Source organism: Trichechus manatus, unplaced genomic scaffold (assembly GCF_000243295.1).
Source record: "Trichechus manatus latirostris isolate Lorelei unplaced genomic scaffold, TriManLat1.0 scaffold00028, whole genome shotgun sequence".
NCBI classification, from domain to species: Eukaryota; Metazoa; Chordata; class Mammalia; order Sirenia; family Trichechidae; genus Trichechus; species Trichechus manatus.
Genome location: NW_004443964.1, coordinates 16,870,481 through 16,893,571, shown reverse-complemented (window position 1 = coordinate 16,893,571; position 23,091 = coordinate 16,870,481). Strand labels below are relative to the sequence as shown.

General features: G+C 36.3%; 1 protein-coding gene across 2 annotated transcripts in view; it reads right to left on the bottom strand.

Moving 5' to 3' along the window:
* Positions 1 to 23,091, bottom strand: part of SMURF2 (SMAD specific E3 ubiquitin protein ligase 2) — a 111,988-nt gene that overhangs the window by 25,089 nt on the left and 63,808 nt on the right. For both annotated transcript variants that reach the window (XM_004374210.2, XM_023729326.1), the window contains exons 2-7: positions 22,519 to 22,557; positions 19,034 to 19,142; positions 6,698 to 6,831; positions 4,779 to 4,844; positions 3,076 to 3,160; positions 864 to 947 (exon numbers count right to left, since the gene is read on the bottom strand). In XM_004374210.2, coding sequence (XP_004374267.1) covers positions 864 to 947; positions 3,076 to 3,160; positions 4,779 to 4,844; positions 6,698 to 6,831; positions 19,034 to 19,142; positions 22,519 to 22,557 — 517 coding nt within the window. The remainder of the gene's footprint in view (positions 1 to 863; positions 948 to 3,075; positions 3,161 to 4,778; positions 4,845 to 6,697; positions 6,832 to 19,033; positions 19,143 to 22,518; positions 22,558 to 23,091) is intronic.

Here is a 23,091-nt window from a genome sequence, read left to right as displayed (position 1 = left end):
TTCAATGATTTAAGCAACTAATCCCTAATACATAAAAGTAGGTAGAGTCAATGAGAAGCATCTGATGTTCTACACCTCATGTCAGATTTGCTTGGGGAGAAGGGATCCAGGCACTTATCCTTATCCTATTCATCTTCAATTACTTAAAAAGCACCTCCTTGTAGTTTCCAAAAAATTATCTTATATCCCCATGTCTTTTTATACATTAAGCTCCATGAAGGGACTACATCTGCTTTTTTGCCGTGTTCATGATTATAGCCCAAATGCTGAGCATAGTTACCACCACCCTGAACACTACTCATCATGTTTCCCTTACCGAACTAAATCCTAACATTCTTCAAGGTTTAGTTCAGAGGTTCTTCTCCTTTGGACAGTTTTCCACCACAAGTTCTTCCATTGCCTTACCCCCACTCTAAGTCTAGTGCCCCTACCATATAGTCCCAGCGCATCTGGTTCTTATCTTGGTCACAGAATCCCCCTATGTGACTGAAAGAATGGAAGACCCTTGGATGTATTTATTTTATTACAGCCATTCAACAATGAACTCAAACTCAAAACAAAACAAAAAACCCAAACAACTGAAGAGTCCCAGAAATAAAAGCACTTCTCAATTTGTTCATTTAATTCATGTAGTAAATATTTATCATGTACCATGCCAGGCCCTGGTGCTACACTAAAAGGATAATCTGCTAACCAATTTTTAGATCTTTTTTAAAAAAATAAGGGGAAATGCCATAAGATTTACTGACCTACACCTATATAAACCAAGAAAAGAAATCCAGTAAAGCTGATATACAGAAAGGGATTCAAGGAGGACAAACAGCATGGACAAACACCATGGGCAAATATTTGTATCTTCTTACCGTGTTGGGCGTTCCCATTGCGTAGTTCTTGTTATGTGGTTTAGATACTGGATTCTTCCAGAGGCAGTTCGCCTTTCTTCCCAACTTAAATAAAAACATTGAGAGATAAGGAATTAATAGTTATTAACAGGAAATTGGGACGCAGAATATTTTCAGCGCAATCACCAAGCCAGAAAGACATCTGCTGTTACAAATCAGAAATGCCAAACTGAAAGTTCAATTCACAGAATATAGGATTTTTTTCAACTTATTTTAGAATTGTACAATATATTTTATGGAATTCTGAATCTTCTAAAATATTTACACTAAGGTATGATTAATTCATGCCAAATTAAGAATTGTTCAGTAATTTTCAATTAGTATTAATTAGTATAATTTCTCTAGAATTCAGTGAAAGAATGGCTATATACTAAAAATAATTTTTAAAAAATCAAATTTCATAAGGAAAAGGATATAAAAGATGCTTTTAAAAGCATTCAGCCTATACCAACTAATTTTTTAAAAAATCAAAAATGCCACTTCTCTACCTTTTCATATAAAGAAAAAATTAGTCAAATGACATAGCAATGTGATACTGTTAATATTTCCACCAAAAGGCAGAGGTTTGGGGGCCTTAAAAATAAAATAAAGAAATGCTAGGGAAATAATTTTCTCCCCTCTGATTACAATTACAGTACAATAATGTAGAGAAATTTTACAATAGTAAATCTTACATTGCTATAGTCTCTCAGTATTGATTAGTTATTTCATTTGAAACTTCTCCTTCAAAAACACTATAACTCACATCCACAAAAGAGTTAACAGGTATCATTAAGCCAAAGTGATCTATAAACAGACTTAAATTACAGTGATTTTTAACAACTTAAAAAAATATATGTAAATACCATATTTTGGATGTAAAATTTCATGTCAAAAATAAGTAGAGTCAAAACTCAACAAATTGCACACTTTAAATGGATGCAATTTATTGTATGCAAATTATACCTTACTAAAATTAATTAAAAATAATTTGAAAGTTAAAATCAGAAAAGTGTCAGAACTAGTATCAAAGACAGACAAAGAGTGGTGATAAAGAGCATGAGCTCTGGATCAAGATTGAGGCTTGTGCCCCAGCTCTGCCACTTACTATGGTGGCTTTGGGTGAGTTATTGAACTTCTGAGTCTCAGTTGTTTTTAATATATAAGGAATGAGGGTAACAAAAGTAGCAGCAGTAGTACCAATAGTAGTTAATTATTAAGCATTTACTATGTGCAAGACACTGTGCTAAGTGCTTTACATGAAAGGTTTCATTTAATCTGCACAATTTATGAGGTATGCACTATTATTATCATTCCCTTTTACAAATGAATACAAACTAAAGCCTGTAGAAGTTTCGTAAATTGATCAGGGTCACAAAGCTAGCAAGCAGTAAAGTAAGGACTGGAACTCAAGTGGTCTAATTCCAGAATCACATGCTATAGCTATATACTGCCTTCGAAGATGCTTTCTGAATTAAATGAAAAAATGTACATAAAGTACTTGCAATAGTATCTGACACATCCCAAATACCCATTGCCTATCGGGTCGATTCCGACTCATAGTGACCCTATAGAACAGAGCAGAACTGCCCCATAGGGTTTCCAAGGCTGTAAATCTTTACAGAAGCAGACTGCCACATCTCCCATGGAGCAGTTGGTGGGTTCCAACCACCGACGTTTTGGTTAGCAGCTGAGCGCTTAATCACTGCACCACTAGAGCTCCTCTGACACGTAATACTCAGTCTTACTGTTATGGTTACTATTATCCAAATTCTCTATCCCATACCTTTAAACAGAGCAATGTTTCAGATTCAGCATTTGTAGGTATGTCCTGTTTGAATAAATTAATCAAGCAAAAAAACTTTTCTTTTAAATACATAATATTTATAGGAGAGCTGTCAAAAAATCTCGTCTATCTCCTAGTAAAAACTAAATTTCACATATCTGATTCACTCTTCTCCTAGTCAAAACTCCTAAAAAACAAATTTAACATAGCTAATTCACTGCTTATTTTATAAATTTGTTATGACAAAACCCTCCACTAATTTTCCACGTATAAGGAAACCTAGATTCTGGAATTGATCATGGCAAATTTCTAAAGTTTAGTATATAAGAAACACCAAGTTCTTTCTCATTATTCTAAGGATATTACTAGCTATACATTTTTCTAATGATTTCAATCATGTCAGCTTACCCATCTGGTAAATCATTATCAAACAAACGACTGCAGTCCACAACTTGTCCTCCTGTGCCTATTCGGTCTCTGGACTGAAGACTTACTATTAAACAACAGAAACATGACTAAGATTTACAGAAATAGAAAGAATTCTTATAATCTAAAATATATACCTTTAGAAGGCATCCTTTTAAAAATCATTAATTACAAAGACTACCGAGAAACACTAAAAAGGCTTACGATAAATGAAAGAAAGCAAAATAAAATTTTATATTCCCTATAATTAAAATCATTTAAAAAAATACATGTATATGAAAATACTAAAAGGGGACATATGTTTTTTAAAGTTAGTGTTCTAGTATACCTTTCTCCATATCCCAAAAAAGATGTTATACACATCTATTTACAAATATTTGTAAAGGCCTAATTCTGCACGAATTGGACTCATTCTATCTGCAGATCACAGAATTAAAGGGTCAGAAAACATGATGTAGTCCAGACTGCCTCTTATTAATGGTTCTATCATGAATACCAAATTCACACAAGAACTTTAAATTAAAAATAAAAATAATATTAAGTAAAACACTAGTCTTTTAAGTAGTATATGCTAGTAAGTATACTTCTAATAACCGACAAAGGAAAGTTTGTTATTCTTTTAAATGAAAATTAACACCTAGCAAAACGATTTTGTTACTACATTAGTTGGCAGGCATTACGTAACACACCAAATCAAAGAGATAAAAATTCACGTAAGTCTTGTATACCAGGATGCATTCTGAGATGTTTTTTATCCCATTCTCAATCTGAGAATCTCAAGAATCATCAATAATGCTATAGTGTAACTATTTCCCTGGAACAACCACACTAGGGCTATGTCATGTCGTCGTTCTGATTATTTCCTAATTATGAACCCAACCCATTTAAAATGAAGCCATTCAAGTACCTTCCATAACTAAAATCTCTCTGATAGGTTCACAGTGAAAGCATCTTATTCTGAACTCTGCTCTATCACAAAGTGATGGACTTGCAATTTGCAATTGCATGTCTTCTTTAAGGGGCCTCAAACACACCTACCTCAGTGTACTTACTATGCAGGCTATGCATCTCGAGCAGATCTCAGTCTATGAATTCTTAAAGAGAAGTCTCAGGAAATTTTATATAAAGCCCTTTCTCTAGGTCAATTCAAGACAGACCATTAGCCCACTAAGTGCCTTATGAGTAAGGTAACAATTTCTCCCTTTTTCCAGTCAGTGCTAATACCCATACCACCACTGCTCGTTCTATTTTTTTTTTTTTTTGCAATTAACATAGATTATTTTAAAACTGTAAAGCATTAAACAGTAAACAAAGAGTTCAAGAGAATATTCTTTTCTTACTCAAAAACCAGTTTGATAATTATTTTCAGAAGACTTTACTACTATTTGTAAAGTCTGTCTCAGTACTCTACTATAGTTGAATACTTTGAAAGAACTTCTTCCTAAAGGGTCAATAGTTCTTCAGGATACCAAAGTTTCTAATTTTTTACACTATATAGTTTTTGTTTTTAATTAAGTTAGCTTAGATCCACTGTTTGTAACATTTTACATGGCTCATTTAATTCATGCCAATACAATAAAGCTAATGTACTTTGTTAACGTACAATGTACTTTGATTTAAAAGGTTAAAGTTTAGGTCAGTTTAAATGAAGCCAAAATTCATGTAACTTTAAACTCCACACTTACCTACTATCTGTCCTCTAACTGTATCATTGTCATTTGGCCCAAGTTTGCATAGATCCAACCTCTGATCTATTTTAAATCAACAAAAAAAAGCAATTAAAAAATGAGCTGGTGTCAAGGATTCTAACATCTATAGAGTAGTAAATTCCCACAATCCACTGGAAATAAAGGCTATCATTTAAAGAGTTAATCATGTCACTGTAGTGTTTTAATGGTAGAACAAATGTTAAAATTCTCTAACTGCATAGATAATTAGTATAAGAGTCTCAGCATAAATTTTTTTTTGCACGTTTTTAAATTTAGATGTAATTTAGATGAAGGTTTACAGAGCAAATTAGTTTCTCACTAAACAATTAATACACATATTGTTTTGTGACACTGGCTGCCAACCCCACGATAGGTCAACACTCTCCCCCTTCTTGACCTTGGGTTCCCCGTTACCAGCTTTCCTGTCCCTGCCCCTGCGCTGGTGTGCCCCTTTAGTCTCCTTTTGTTTTATGAGCCTGTCTAATCTTTGGCTGAAGGGTGAATCTCAGGAGTGACTTCAGTACTGACTTAAAGGGTGTCCAGGGGCCATTCTCTCAGGGTTTCTCCCATCTCTGTCAGACCAGTAAGTCTGGTCTTTTTTCTAAGTTAGAATTTTGTTCTACATTTTTCTCCAGCTCTATCCAGGATCCTCTACTGTGACCCCTGTCAGACCAGTTGGTGGTGGCAGCCGGCACCATCTAGTTGTGCCAGACTCAGTCTGGTGGAGGCTGTGGCAGCTGTGATCCATTAGTCCTCAACATAAATTTTGATAAATTCCGATTTCAAAAACTATGTATTATAAGAAACCCCGAGAGTATGGCCCCCAGACACCCTTGGGCTCAGTAATGAAGTCACTCCCGAGAATCAACCTTCAACCAAAGATTAGACAGGCCCATAAAACACAACGAGACTAGGGGGGCACAACGGCCCAGGGACAGGGATTGGAAGGCAGGAGGGGATAGGAAAGCTGATAATAGGGAACCAACGGTCAAGAGGCAGGAGTGCTGACATCTCGTGGGGTTGTTAGCCAATGTCATAAAAATGAGAAACTAGTTTGGTCTGTGAACCTTCATCTAAAGTACAACTTAAAAAAAAAAAAAAAATTAGAAACTGGATCACTCATTAAAAAAAAAACAAAACCATGCATTACGTTGTCAACATGTGGTTACTTTCTCTCCAAATCTCTGAGACGACTTCAGTCTGAGTCTTGGCTTCGCCACTTAGTTGTTGATCTTAAGCAAATTATCCCTGAGCTTTGATTTTCTCAAGTCTAATAGTCTAATACAGTTGTTTTCAGGATTAAATCAGATAGTTATGTAAAACTCTTTGCACAGTGCTTGGCACTTAAGTGTTCAATAAATGTTAATTCTCATCATTATTATTGTTATTTATCTAATCATTTCAAATGACACAAATACAAAGTAAGTTTTAATAAGAAACCAAGTATAAACTGGAAGATGTGGCTTTGAATCAGTTCTGCTACTAACTCATTTATGGGAATTTGTATATATTATAGCATTCATACCCATTAATAATTCCCTTATAACTGCCACTTTAAACACTCCAATTACCTTAATAAAACTCATTTCATCTCACAAAGCCATTAAAACCAGAGATGGGTGCTAAGAAATAAAAAAAGGCATGTATGCTTTGACACTTTTCTTTCATGCTTCTGAATAAAAATCGTTTAATACATATAAATTTCACTGAAAGCTAAGCATCAGCTCCAACTCAGCTCTAGGTTCCCAGATTTAAAACGTTTCACTCTTTTTTTTTTAAGTCAACAAAATAAATTTAGACCCACAGCATTTATCACAAAAAAATTTTACCAATGTTTTAAACATACAAAAAGAAAAAAATTTTTTTTAATTTTAAAAGCGTTGGTGTCTACTCACAACCAGTGTCTTTGAGGCGGTTGATGGCATTGGAAAGAAGACGAACGCAACCAAGAAATCCAGCACCTTGTTTTTTATGGATCTTCTTGTGATTCCATACACTGATTGTAACTGAATCAGATTTTCCAATATACCTAAAAAAACAAAATGGCTATGTGAGCAACTTGGCAGTTACAAGCAGTTATTGTAGAAACTTTTCTTTTGTTCCTTTAATATTCTAAAGACACAAATATGTTTGAATATGGCTAGATTGTGCAAAACATATTTCCATAATGTAAGGAAATCTGTGGTTCATAATTTTTCACTTGAGTTCAACTAATCCACAGGATTGAAGTAAAAAAAAAAAAATCTTAGAAGAAGATCTAAAAAGAATTTTCAATATATCCCTTACCACATCTGCCATGCTCAGGCTGGGTAATGATTTTTGTTAGTGAAAAACTGTTCTAGTAGCCAGTATCTAATAACACTATGGGAATGTACAATGATTACTTCTTTTCAAGAACAAAAATTCTAAAATGAAGAACTTTTAATATTTTAAATACATTTCAATGACATTACCTGCTACCTCAGGGAAGACTCTGTTCAATTTCAAGGGGCATTGTCAAGGCTGACAGACCAAAAATCTGACCTACCTGTTATGTTTTAAAATGCTGTAGAACAAAAGCTGTTTGTAACGCTTTTCCCCTGCTTCTTTCCTGTATGCAGGCCTTGAGCGTGCAGGACTCTTGCAGATTTCCCTTCACTGCCTGCAGACAAGCAGAGCAGGGAAAAGCGTTACTGTACTTGTCTGTACATATACCTGCAAGTATATATGTAGAAGCTCTACCACAGCCAATTGTTAACACATGGCGTCAACCCATGCAAAAATATAATAAAATCACATTATTATATCAGTAGAACCCTAACTATTTCAGTGACTCTGAGGTCAAATTTTTGGTCCAGCAACCTTGACCTTAAAGTGTCATTCAGTAAAGCAGTATTATCAGAAAAATTCACTTAGTATATAAAAAATAAAAAAGCCTAAACCACCTAAGTGAGGACTAAAACTTTTAAATGAGGACCATGGAAGCCACACTGGATCCAGCTGTACCTAAAGCATGCCCACCCTGTTGTGTGTAAATGAAAAGATCTTGACTAAAATATCATTCAGCACACATGTATCCATTTTCAAACAGACATAGCAGACCTAATTTGGCATAGATCTACTGCATGATGTATGTCAAATTCTAGAACCAGAATCAAGTATTAAACAGTTGAATTATCCCAAACCATTTTTTAAAAAATTACATTAAACCAGCTTGATGGTTAGGATTGTGTGACAACTTGGCTGGGCCATGATTCTCAGTGCTTATCTCTGATTACTCCCATGATGAAATCTGCTGTGAGCAGCCAATCAGTTGAAAGGGAGTTTCCTTGAGGGTGTGGCCTGCATCATAATATAAGCTGACGTTCTGGCTTTTTGCTCACTCTGGATCCTGTGGCTGCCTCCTGTTCTGACCCGCGGTTCTTGGACTTGAGCTATCAGCTTATATGCCAATACTGGGATTCCTCAATCTTCACAGCCTGAAAGCAGGAGCCGTGCTCTCCAACCTGCCCGTCTTGGGTTTGCCAGCCCCGGAAGCTACATGAATCAGGAGAAGCCTTGCGGTCTTGCCTGCCAATCCTGGAATTCTTCAATCTTCACAGCCTGTGAGCAAGAACCCTGCTCTCCAACTTGCCGATCTTGGGTTTGCCAGCCCCTGTGGCTACATGAACTGGGAAAAGCCTCTATCCTGATCCACGGACTTGGGACGTTCCAGCCTCTACAATCACGTGAGCTGTTTCCTTGATATTAATCTCTATATATTTATACACTTTACTGGTTTTGCTTCTCTAGAGAACCCAGCCTAAGACAACCAGTTTTCCAACTGGTAAGTCTGGTTTAAAGGTGTACTGAAACATTGCTTCCCTCAGGCATCAAGGCAGCCCACCACTGGCTTAAGGAGCTTCATCTATTTAGTGTGTTGCCCTATAATTTTCATGTGTACCATGAAGAGAAAAGGCTGAGCAGCTCTATGTAAAACTGTAACAAACATTCAATAATTGTGGACCTTCTGAAAGATATTCTAACTCTAAATTACTAAAAATTATTAATTATACTGTATTACTTTAATGTACATGCCAGAAACATTTTGTTCGATATGCCAGGAATTAATCGGAAACACTGTGATTTCTAAGGAGCCCTGGTGGCGCAGTTGTTAAGCACTATGGCTGCTAACCAAAAGGTCGGCAGTTGGAATCCACCAGCTTCTCTGGGGAGAAAGATGTGGCAGTCTGCTTCTGTAAAGATTGACAGCCTTGGAAACCCTATGGGGCAGTTCTACTCTTTCCTATAGGGTCGCTATGAGTGGGAATCAATTCGACGGCAATGGGTTTGGTTTGGATATTATGATTTCTTGTATCTATAGAAGTATATATTCTCACATTAAGGAAACCTCCTGTAATATAAAACATATTCTTTCTTGTTTAAAAGACAAAGTAAATTGTTTCATAATCGAAAGTTAATTAGATTCAATTAACGCTTTGACTTGACTAACAAATACGTGATTTATAAACCACTATGCAAGATATTCTACTGTGAGGGGCATCTCTATAGAAGAATTTCACCATAGACCAAAATATGACATAAACGTTCTGTTAGGATTTTTGCTAAAATTAAAATATTAGACATATGTTTGTAGACTTAGTCAATTATAGGCAAGGCTTCTGCAAAACGATTCAAAGCGTTTCCCCCATCACTGTCCCTCCAATGCAGTACCTTGGCAATAAAAAGAGTCCAGGGTAGCCAGTTAATATCAGCTTTCTAAAGAAAGCCCAACAAGCACAAGAAAAGATGCTCAACATCATTAGTCAAAAGGGAAATGCAAATCAAAACCCCAAGGAAATGTAACTTCACACCCATGAGGATAGCTATTTAAAAAAAAGTAAAAAAGGCGGAAAATAACAAGAGTAGGAAAGGATGTGGAGAAATTGAAACCCTTTGCTGGTGGGAATATAAAATGCTGTGGAAAACAGTTTGGCGGTTCCTGAAAAAGTTAAACACAGAATTACCATATGACTCAGCAATTCCAATCCAGGGTACTCAAACAAGTATACATACATGCATGTTCATAGCAGCACTATTCCCCAAAGCCAAAAGGTGGCAATAACCCGAAAGTCCATCGATGGATGAATGGATAAACAAACTGTAGTCTATACGTACAAAGGAATACCATTCGGCTGTAAAAAGGAATGAAGTACTGATTGATACATGCTACAAAGTGAGTGAACGTCAAAAGTGTTATGCCAAAAGAAAGATGTCAGATACAAAAGGTCACATATTGGGTATCATTCCATTTATATGAAATATTCAGAATAGGTAAATTCCTAGGACAGCAGTAGATTGGTGGATGCCAAGTGCTGGGGGAAAGCAGGGATGTGAAGCAACTGCTTAAGTCAGGATCTCCTTTTGGGGTGATGAAAGATGTTTCTGAACTAGAGAGAGGTAGTGACTGCACAACATTGTGAATGTACTACACGCCACTGAATTGTTCACTTTAAAATGCTTATTTTATGCTATATGAATTTCATCTTAATTAAAAATAGTAATAAAAGCCTAAATTGTGGGTAAAGTATTGAAGAAGACCCTTTCAAGCCCACCTTAAGCAAAATTATACAACTAGAGATCATTACCATTCACAAAGAGATCAAGTTCCCAAAATGGCTTTACAAATCAATTGCCTGGAACTCCAGAACCTGTTCTCCCATAGAAACAATGTTACATAAGACTATGGGTCTGAAGCATAACACACTACCACCACCACAGAATCAAAACTAACCAAAAGAAGCATTTCTAGAGGACAATTCATCCAAGTTCAGACCTGAGAAGCTAAGAGTACATTCTTACCCTGCTCTGAAACTCATTCAACTGAAGCAAGAACATCTCCATGCCCCAATCCCTCCTAGAACAGCAGGAAAAGCAGAGAGTTCTTAGAGACCTTCTTAGTTTGGGTAGGCCGTCATACCTGTTTACTTCTGGAGTTTAAGAAACTAGGAATTTGCCTACACAGGTTGTCACCAAGCTATTTCAAAATAAGATTTTCATCCCTGACTTAGTTCTAAAGACAACTCATAGATCTATAAGGTTTTTGGTTTGTTAGTCTCAAGAGATTGTACAAAAGCTTACAAAAGTAGGGAATACTAGCGAAGTTTAAAAGTTTTCCCATGCCCCACCCTACTCCCTTCTTTCTTTCCCCCACTTAGACATACTGTTACAGAGAAATTATACAAGTGATAATCAAAGGCCCTAGTAGCATATAAAGACTAAACAGAGAATAATCTAGATTACTGAGAAATACTAAAAAACACACACACTAAAAGCAATGAGTTTCCAGTGTATATTCTTTTAAAGTCGACTTGGGAGAGTAGCCCAAGAATGTTAACTTTCTCTTTTTTCCATCCTCTTTCCACTCCATATCAAAAGTCCTAGGCAAAGTGAAAAGGTAAAACTGGTCCGAGGAGCTTCTAAAGCAGCCGTTGTGTAATTAGTGGATGGGACAGGGAAGGCTCAGTAAAATTCTCATATCTGGCTTAGGGTTTCTTCAGGTTACTAGCACCCTAAAACAATTCCCAAGCCATACAAAGTTCTCTAACAGCACCATTTTAACTCAAACCTACCTCTTCCTTCCCAGATTCCAAATTTAAGAATTACATCTTCCTTTCGTTTCTAATTAAAACTCTCACTTCTTTAGTGTGATTAATCACAAATACAGGACTAAAAGGATCTGATTAAACTAATACAAACTTTTAATTGTCCCAAAGGTATGTGAAAAGAGGATGGCTAGCTGACCTAAATTAGTTTCTACACAGTACACTTCTAAGCAGCAAGACAAAATGTACCATTTCTAGGAAAAGATTATATAAAATAACATTCAACAAATATTTACTTCAAGTGTAATGTTACAGGCATTACACTTGAAGATTTTAGGGCAGAAAAACTTCCCTGAAAACATATGAGTAGTTTGTGATCTTATCACAAAACAAAAATGGTTTTTTTGCATTATACACAAAGATCAGAGCTTTATTAGATCTGAAAATGGCATTAGGGATACTACAAGTATATACTGTTTAATTCTTACATTTCTGACTTAAAACATGAATTTAAATAATGTTTGGAAGTTTGTTTTTCCCTTTAAAACTTAAGTTCATCTTAAATTGAAGCAATCTTACTTCAACACCGCAGATACACCGTACTCACTTGTTCTCATCAAATGGAGTTATCACAAAACTATTCTTATGTTTTCTAAAGTTTTCTTGCTGCTCTTATAAAACTTCAGATTTCCGGTATCCTCTGGTCACACAGTAAGAAGTCTCACTTCACATCTACCATTCAGACACCCGGTCTCCTGGCACACATGCTATTTCCATGGAATGTTAAGTGTTCTAAATCAGAGAATACTGTTTCCATAGAATGGTAGATTAGTGGTAGTGTAAGCACTTTTAGCATGCTAAAGCTGGACAATGAATAAGGAAGGCCAAAGAAGAATTGATGCCTTTGAATTATAGTGCTGGCGCAGAATACTAAATATACACTATTAACTGCCAGAAGAACGAACAAATCTGTCTTGGAAGAAGTACAGTCATAATGCTCCTCAAAAGCAAAGATGGCAAGATTTCATCTCATGTACTTTGGACACGTAATCAGGAGGGACCAGTCCCTGGAGAAGAACATCACGCTCGGTAAAGTAGACAGTCAACGAAAAAGAGGAAGACCCTCAACGAGATAGGCTGACACAGTGGCTCCAACAATGGGCTCAAGCAAAACAATTGTGAGGATAGCGCAGGACCGGGCAGTGTTTCGTTCTGTTGTACACAAGGTTGCTATGAGTTGCAAGTGACTCGACGGCACCTAACAACAAGCTCTTTTATACTTTTTAATGCAATATGATTGTTTTCTGAAGATAAAGAATACAAAATCAACTAAGTCTTATAAATAATTTTAAAAGTCATAACTATGGATAATTCTCAATTTTTTAATGTTTAAACATATTATCTGTTAACTTCTGTTTAGCATAAGCAGTTGCTAACTAATTATGAGGTGGTTCAAGAAACAAACTCTCCGAAAACATTTAAATAATGTTAGCAGAACAGATCATCAAAATGCCTTCCTAGGGCTTCCAACATGAAGTGTACAGGCACAGTTGTCTTCCTGTCATCTATCTTAAGGAACAGTAATTAAGTATAGAACAGATTCTCATAGTAGCTAATTGTGACTCTCTATCATTAACAAATTTTGTGACCTATTATAATTCTCGTCAACATTATCAACCAAAATAATGAGCTAAAATAATACTTACTCTTAATTAAATTTACTTAAGTTTTTAAAAATGGTGCTTTACTCAAGTATTTTACAATGTCATTAGCAAATTTGTATTTAGTTCTATGTTGAGTATTACTTCAGTTTCTTCATTTTTTTTTTTAATTTATTTTTGTGTTGCTGTTGAGAACATACACAGCAGAATGTACACACCAATTCAACAATTTCTACATGGAGAATTCAGTGACACTGATTACATTTTCCAATATGTGCAACCATTCTCACTCTCCTTTTCCAAATTGTTCCTTCCCCATTAACATCAACTCACGGCCTCCCTAAGTTTCCTACCTTATCTTTCAAGCTGCTGTTGTCAATTTGATCCAATATAGGTAGTTCCTAAAAGAGCAGTTTTTAACTATGCCCCTCTACCTCTTAATCTTTATGGGCTAAAAAAATTAAAAGCTTTAACTTGTTTGGTTTATCCTCACACAGTATTCTGTCCCTTCTCATTCCTTCCCCTCACTTCCCACTCAAAATCCTTCCATCATTTTTTCTTTATCTGGCTCTTTCATTCATTCAACAAGTATTTCCTGATCACCTACTATGTACCAAGCACTGTTCTAGACACTGCGGATACAGCAGTAAACAAAGTCCCTGCCCTCACTAAGTTCATGTTCCAGTGGAGGGAGACTGAAAAAAATGAATACGTCAGATGGTGGTTAAAGTGCTACAGAGAAAAATTAAGTGGGATAGGAAGAGGCAGGGGAAGAGGACTGTTACTTTGTATACATAGTTAAGGAAGTCTTCAGTAAAAAGGTGACACTGTCAACAAAGATCTTATGGCAAATACATCTTAAAGTGACCCCCAATAAGTCACACACTTGTGCAGGCAGAACCTGTGACTTATTTCTAATCAAAAGAATATGGCAAAGGTGATGGGATGTTACACAGCTTACATTATACAGCAAGGTGATGGGATGTCATTCCCATGATTGTGTTATGTTAAATAAGGCTCCATCTTGGCAGACTCTCATTGCTGGCCTCAAAGCAGCACGTGGCCATGTTGTGAAGAACCTATGGAGAGAGCCACATGACAAGAAACTGCAGGCAGTGTCTAAGAGCTGAGAACGGCCCCCAGCTGACAGCCATCATGAAATGGGGGCCTCAGTCCTACAACTATAACGAAGCTAATTCTGCCAACAACCTGAGGAAGCCTGAAGCAGATCTCTCCCCAGTTAAGCCTCTAATGAGACTGCAGCCCCAGCCAGCATCTGGATTGTAGCCTGGTAAGATCCTGAGCAGAGGACCTAGCTGAGCTGTGTCTGCACTACTGACCCAGAGAAACTGTGAGATAACAAATGTAAGTTGCTAAGTTTGTGGTAATGTGTTATATAGTAACAGAAAATTAACACAGATCTGAAGGGGGTAACAGAGGAAACTATGCAGATATCAGAGGAACATTCCAAGCAGGGGAAACAACAAGGACCTAAAGCAGGTATGCTTTACATGTTCAAAAAGATCAAGGTCAATGTGTAAATGCAGCACATGCAGGAGAAGACCAGTGGACGAAGTTAGAGGGGACAGAGAGCTTTGGCAGAGACTGACCAGTTGTTCAAGCATTTCCCACTTCTCTTGGGCACATACCTAGACTACTATTTCCTAACCGCCCATAACAGACTTCTTTCTGGTCAAAGGAACATGAATAATGACGTATGCCACCATGAGGCCTGGTCAATTTTAAAAACAACCCACTCTCTCTTCACTGTGAGGACACTGGATATCAAGGCCCAGAGTGATCTTAAGAACATATATTGAAAATGGAGGAGCTTCTGTCAGCCTAGGTCCCTGAATGACTGTGTGTGACAGTGTCCCACCTCCCTGCTAAATAAACGTTATATACAAAATAAACTACTATGGTGATCTACTTCTAAAAATCAGCCGATAAAAACCCAATGGGTCACAACAATCCAATCCCACTGTGCGTGGGGGGTCAACTCGACAGCAGCTAACAACAACAATAATTATAGCAGTTAGTCTGCCCTAACCAGTACAGGGGACAAATAATGAAGGGCCTTGTAAACCATGACTTAAAATATGTTTTAGTTCCTTAATACAACCAAACACTTCGAGGGACAGAGTAACAGGGGTGGAGGTCTGGGGGTCATGGTTTCAGGGGACATCTAAGTCAACTGGCATAACAAAGTTTATTAAGAAAATGTTCTGCATCCCACTTTGGTGAGTGGCATCTAGGGTCTTCAAAGCGAGCGAGTAGCCATCTAAGATGCACCAACTGGTCCCAACCCACTCGGAGTAAAGGAGAATGAAGAACACCAAAGACACAAGGAAAGTATTAGCCCAAGAGACAGAAAGGGCTTCATCAGCCTGAGACCAGAAGAACTAGATGGTACGCGGCGACCACCAATGACTGCCCCGACAGGGAACACAACAGAGAGTCCCCGATGGAGCAGGGAAAAAGTAGGGTGCAGAACTCAAATTCTGGTAAAAAGACCAGACTTAATGGTTTGATTGAGACTGGAGGGACCCTGGAAAACATGGCCCCCAGACTCTCTGGTAGCCCAAAACTAAAATCATTCCCGAGGCCAACTCTTCAGACAAAGATTAGACTGGACTGTGGGACGTAATGATACTCGTGAAGAGTGTGCTTCTTAGCTCAAGTAGATACATGAGACTAAATGGGCAACTCCTATCCAGAAGCAAGATGAGAAGGCAGAGAGGGTCAGGAGCTGGTTGAATGGACACAGGGAATCCGGGGTGGAAAGGAGTGTGCTGTCACAGTACAGGGATAGCAACTAGGGTCACATAACAATGTATGTATAAATTTTTGTATGAGAGACTAACAAACTGTAAACTTTCACTTAAAGCACAACAATTAAAAAATACATATATATATATTAGCAGCATCACTCAAGCTGCTGTGTTGAGAAAAACCGTAGAAGCAAGGCTAGAAAAGCAAGGAAACTGGTTAAAAGGCTAGGCAAGGGTCAGCAAACTATAGTTTGTGGCCAAATGTGGCATAGCAGAGGGTATAGTATGATTTCACCTTTTTCTAAGGATAGTGTTATGGATTGAATTATGTCCCCCAAAAATATATGTTGTAAATTCTAACCTCTATGTCTGTGGTTATAATCCAATTTGGGAATGGGTTGTCTTTGTTATGTTAACGAGGCAGGATTAGTATAGGGTGTACCTTGAGTCAATCTCTTTTGAGATATAAAAGAGATTAAACAAGCGAGCAGAACAGAGATGGAGGAAGACTGATCCAAGTGCCATATGGAGATCTCCAAGGAACCAGGAAACAGAAGCTAAAGAGACAAGAACCTTCCTCCAGAGCAGACAGAGAAAATCTTCCCCTAGAGGCGGGGCCCTGAATTCAGACTTCTAGCCCCCTAAACTGTGAGAAAATAAATTTTTGTTTGTTAAAGTCATCCACTTGTGGTATTTTTGTTATAGCAGCACTAGTAATGAAGACAGACAGAAATGATTTTTAAATTTTAAGATCATATTTAAAATATTTAGAATGTTTACTTCTATCCATTCACACTGTCACTTTCCTAACATAAATCATCATTTTCTATTTGCTGGATTACTCCATAGTGTTGGAACTTTCCATTCTTGCCTCCTTCAAAGATATTGTTCACACTATAGCCAAAGCTCCATTCTTGGATATAAATCTGATTATACCATTTCTCCCAAGTAAAACCTTTCCATCGCTCCCAACTGCTCTCAGGATAACATTCAAATTTATTAATAGGCTTTCAAGGACTTTCATGTGATTCTTTCTGATCCTGTCTGTTTGTTTTCAGAGTCACATTCTCTTTCACCTCTAGATCTTTAAACAGGCTGCTTTTACTTAGGGCCTTCCTACTTTTTCTTTTTTCAAGCTAACTCCTATTTAAGGTCTAAGTCTAAATGCCAGTTTTTCTGGAAAGTTCTCCCCAACAACTAAATCTGTGTTAAGAAGTTCTATGTATTTCCACAGTACCCTATACTTTCCCATATTTTTATCACACTGGTCATGATTTCCAGTTTATATGTCTTTACACACATTGGGTATAGGTTTGAAGGGCTATATTTCTCTTGTTCACTGTTGTATCTCAGTCTCTGGCTGAATTTAAATCTGATTGAAGCTAAAAGAAATGACTTAAAACAATCTGATTAAGAGCCCAAAAGCTTAGTCAACTATATAGATAGTAGCTAATCAAAGCTGTGTTTTCAAAAATCAATATAAATTCATGACTTAAAAATAATATATTTACTAAAAGCATGTAACACTTGAGGCTTATTACATGCCTGGTACTAGTCTAAACATTTTACATGTATTATTTCACTTAATCCTCATAACAATCTTCTAAAATAAGTATTATTATTATTATTATTACAGGAAACTGATACAAAAGGGTTAGATAACAAGCTGAAAATCACATAATCAGAGGTAGAACTGGGAAGCTAGGCAGTCTCACTGCTCTTTATTGCCTAACTTTTTAGTACCTATTTGTTCACTAGGAGTTACTGAGCCACAGCACTAGAGGGTTGTCTTCAGGTATTTTAAAGTTGCAGGAGAGACATGACATTTATTCACATGTGGTTTAGAAGGTCAAATTCAAATAACAGACCAGAATCTAGGCTAAGCTGTGAATTTTAGGGTAGTTGTAGAGCTAATGGTCTAGAAATAAGCAGGTGAGATGTCAAGCATGGAGGTTTAACGGGAGAGCTAATTTAATTTTTGCAGGTAAAATCAAATGGAGTATTTTGAAGAAAAGGTTGATGAAGACAGAAGTGGAATGGCAGTGAAGCTTAAAAGGCTGAAGACTTATGAAGTCAGGATATCAGGATGATTAACATGTTTATAATGTTAGAGATGTGGTCAAGATGGTAAAAGCTGGAGAGCAGATAAACATGTGGTAACTAACTTAGCATTATCTCATATGAAATATCTAGAATAGGCAAATGCATATAAATCAAAGTAGATTAGTGGTTACCAGGGGCAGAGTTAGTGCTGAAGGGGTACAGAGTTTCTGTTACGGGTGATGAAAAATAACTTTTGGAAATGGATAGTGGTGATGGTTGCACAACATGATGAATGTAATTAATGTCACTGAATTGTACACTTAAAAATGGCTGAAATGGCAAATGTTTTTTATATATATTTTACCACAATAAATTTTATTAAAAACACCTAAGACTAAAAATAAAATAAATCAAGAAGTTATAAAATAAGCATGATATCTAGAAATAGAAGAAAATACCAGAATAAAAGCCAAAGTTATTGAAAGCGGTTACACCAAGAATGGGAATCAGGAATGAGAATGGACAGGGACTGCTATTTTCCATTAAAAGCCTTATACTACCACTGCCTTTTTAAAAAGCACTGTTGTTGTGTGTCATCGAGTCGACTCCAACTCATAGCAACAGTACAGGACAGAGTAGAAATGCCCCATAGGGTTTCTGTGGCTGAAATCCTGACAGGAGATTGTCAGGTCTTTTCTCCCGCGGACTGGATGGTGGGTTCAAACATCTGACTTTTTGGTTAGCAGCCGAGAGCCTACCAACCCATTGTGCCACCAAGGCTCCCACATGCATATACTACTGTGACTAAAATAAAATTTTTAAGAAAGACATCATCCACATAGATACAAAAAGAACATCTGTGCGTACACCCTAATTCTGATTTCTGATTTCACATTTACAATTAGCCTAAAGTGAATTAATACCTTTATTTAATTTAAAAAAAAGGTATGGGGGTTGCGCTACACTGTGAGCCAGTTTCATTTTGTTCTTCATAAGTTTATTAAGTGTACCTCATCTTCTAAAACCAGTTATCTAGAAGCCAAAATACCTTCCCACTGGGTTTTTCTACCTTTTCTGTGGAGACCAAATTATACTACAGATCAAGCTCATATCATTTGCAGTGACTATACTTTCAAAGATTATATCAAATAATATCAATTCTGTTTTGTTTCAAAATAATCATTTAAACCTACAGGTCATAATGCTGATTCCACTTTGGATCGAGTGTATTCTTCACAGTATCTGTAGAATGGCACTGCCCAGATCCATCAACCACCACCTTAGCAAATGGATCAGGAAGTCCTGTGGAAAAGGGGAAGATTTTTTTTTTTTTAAAGAATATTTTGACATGTAAGATAGAAGATTAATTACTGTAAATATTACCATTTGCTATAAAACAAAAGATAATTGCATTCTTTAATTCTTTCTAAAAAATTTAACACAACTACAAATGAAAGTAGACTCCTCTCAGGAGAATATACTTTATCTTGCTCTTTTGATTCTACTATCTAAATAAACAAACATATAAATGTATGTCTTTAAACAAACAAAAATCCCATGTCTAGCTTTCCCTTTGGGTGTTATGTAACTATTAAAGAGTTAAGGACTAAGAAAAACAACTTTTTTCACGCAAAGCCTCTGTGTGTGGCTTCCAGATGCTTAATTAAGTCTGAGTCCTACCCTCCAATGTTTCTCCTCTGTTAAACAATACAACAAACCAAAATACAAGCTCTACACCTTGACAAAAAATACCTAGGATTCAACTTAGCCCGATTACATTATTCTACAAAAATTTAACTTGGGAGCCAAGTTACTCTACTGTGGTAAAAAAAAAACTCACAAGTTTTCTGAGGTCAATGAGACCTCTAGTGGTAAACATAAAGCTGGGTAAAGTGTTTTCTGTATTTTTCAAAATTTCTCAATTCTCCCATCATTTCTGAGCCATATAAAACAGCCAAAGCTCAGGAACTTCTCTACTACATAACTGTACTTCCAAACCAAAAAACCAAACCCACTGCGGCTGAGTCGATTCCAACTCATAGAGACCTTATAGGGAAGAGCAGAACTGCCCCATAGGGTTTCCAAGGAGCAGTAGGTGGATTCGAACTGCCGACCTTTTGGTTAGCAGCTGATCTGTTAACCACTGTGCCACCAGGGCTCCTCAACTGTACTTGGTGGGCTCCAAATAATTATGAAATAAACATTTCAATTCAAATACAGAACACACGTTCCCAAGTAAGTTACTTCACAGAAAAAATAATGCTTTATTTTTGAAGGGGGGAAAAAATTCAACCAACTCATCTAGGTTCTGAATGACTTCAATCTGGTCCCTATAAACATCTTAACATAGTATCTTAAATTTAAATGTTGCATAAATCAAAGAGAAAAAAAGGTTACTAATGAAAGCATTCTAAAAAATCCGACGGATAATGGATAGATAGATATGTGATAAAGCCAATGGTAGAATCTAGATGGTGGGTATATAAGTGTTGACTGTAAACTTCACATGTTCCTGTATGTTTGAAAAATTCCAAGCTAAAATCTTGGGGCTGAAAGTAACTTATTTTAGAAAGCCAACAGACTTGAAAACCGTTTTAAAATACAAGTTAACAAAACTTTTCTCAACAATGGCAGTACCCTGGAATAAACAGTATTATCTCACATACAAATTATTCTACAAAAGACAACAAATGGCAATAGAGTTTTTTCTGTACTTACGTAGTTCCTTCTCTGAAATTAATATAAGCAACCCTCAATTTATAAAAGGTCAAAAACATCCCTAAGCACATATCTAAGTCTACTACTGTGGGGATTTGGGATGTTTGCCAGTGTGAACTTGGGGAATACATCCATCCCTGGCTGACTTCCTTCAGAAGGCTTAAGCATTGGCTTTCCAGGGCCATGAAGTATTTCTTCCATTCTGGGTTTTAAAGATAATTCACAGTTTTCCCTAATTCTCTTATTCCGGAAGCAGGCTCACAACTCTTAAGAATTTTTATCAATTTTTACTGCCTACACCAGTGAAAAAAGGGAAAGGTTTCCTCCCTCTTTCTTTCATCTACAATTTAGGGAATAAAAGATTTCATAAGTGGTAACAATGGGTTCTCAGATGTTTACAAAGAACTAAAGTAAGATTCCTCTAGATTTCCTAAGAAAACTGAGACAAAGACACTTGGATATTCTATTTGAGAAGCTGTGTCTGGAAGCTCTGGTAGACGGTAAAGAATATGGGAAGGAAGACTGAGAAAATAAAACTAAAGATTTTATCTTCAAAATCAGTGCTGGAGCTAGAAGAGCAGAAGTCTTGGAAGGAACAGAAGCAGCTGTAAGAGTGTGTTTTCCTCACTTTCCTCCTTTTTCTCTCTCTGTCACTCACCTATCCAATCCTATTTGCCCTTTTCCAGTCCTTAAACTAGGATAAATCTTAGATCAACCTTGAGGAGGGTAAGAAGAGTATACCTTGCTTATTAGCAAGAGACAGGTAAGTACAGATCAGCGGCAGTCTGCAAGAGACAACATTAACTGGTGGCAGCAGAGAGAAAGTTCTGTGGACACTGGCTCTTCGACTGTGATATGCGGCGGTATGTATGTTGGGGATTGCTTATAACTTTCTTAACTACGTTCCAAATTATCCAAATTAATTGCTTTCTTATATAAGCACAGATACCATTAAAATTTATATAATTTTATATGATTGTTATTTTATACACTTTGAGTTCTACTCTAGAAAGACTAGAAGCAATAAAACTTCAAGTGGAATGAATTAGGTATAATTTAAAATTATTATCAAGAGCTTATTATTTCTTTTAATCAGATACCTGAAAATTATCAAATGTCATATATTAAATTAGACAGAAAACATAGCTAGTTCTTTCCTGGCTAGTTCGACTTGAACTTTAAAATCAATGAATCTTCTCTACGTCTAATTTCAAATACTTTACATATAAAATTGTTGGCTTAAGAGTTTTTTACTGAAAATTATGTCATTTTTATGCAATAATTTAAAGGTATTGTAAAGTATGATGTTAAAGGGTAAAGATTTTAAACACAGGTAAGGGGTACTTCCCAGTCCTCTCTCACAAAACCCTAAAAAAAAAGCCACAAAACATTTCATAACAGATTGGCAAATAGGCTACAAAAATGAGAACCAAATGTCTGCTTTGGAGTCTGAGGCACAAGAGCATCTACAAGCAAATGTGACAGAGAGTTCTTTCCTATGCTCTGAAAATTCCAAGCAGCACCAATGACTTCCCCACCTTCCAAGTAATCCTAAATGTACGAGTAAAATTTTCTATGAAACGTTTCAAAAAAAGGTGTTTACAAAATAAACTTTTCCTAGAAATCTAGCAGTGTGTACACCTCAATATATATTTCACATGTACATATATACACACCTGCATACACACATACATACATTCCACAATAAATATTTTGGGGAGGGAAAGGTGGATAAAAGAAAGGGCCTAGGGCTAAAAAGCACACATGCTCTTTTTAAAAAAGGTTAAGACAAATGGCTCTGAAGCAAAGCATTCATAAAATAATGTTGAATATATTTCTTGATACAGCAATCCCGAACCAGACAATTCTGAAAGGTCTATCCCCCCAAAAAAAGAAAAAATACACACACACACACACACACAAAATGTATAAGATTTATATTTAAAGTTAATTTACTTACGGAAAAAATCCTTTTTCACCAAGTTTTTTGCACAGAGTACTGTAAAAAAAACAAAAATACAGAGGAAAAATTAAATAAAATGTTAAGACTGCATTGACAAAAGTTTCAAAAAAACTGAAAACAGCAATGAATAATTAAACACTAACTACAGTAAGCTATGAAATATGCTCACAAACTTTCATTAAAGACCAGCAAACAAGAAACAGCTGGATGCAACTTTAGCAACAATCACCAGTAACAGCTGAGGACAAGAGAGTTTATAAATCTTATATTCTACAAAGGATCCAATTCCTGTCTTCTTTCAAGATCAATTCTCAAACAGCAGATCAATGGTAATGGGGAAACAGTTCTAAGGAGAAAATACATAAATTCAGGTTGTTATGTATCTATTTTAAGGATGAAATAATTTTATACTGAAGAGGATCTTAAATAAGAAAATTAAATTGACGCAGAAAAGGCATTTGACAAAGTCCAACACCCATTCCTGATAAAAATTCTCAATCAAATAGGTATAGAAGGGAAATTTCTCAACATAATAAAGGGCATCTATGCAAAACCAATGGCCAACATCAT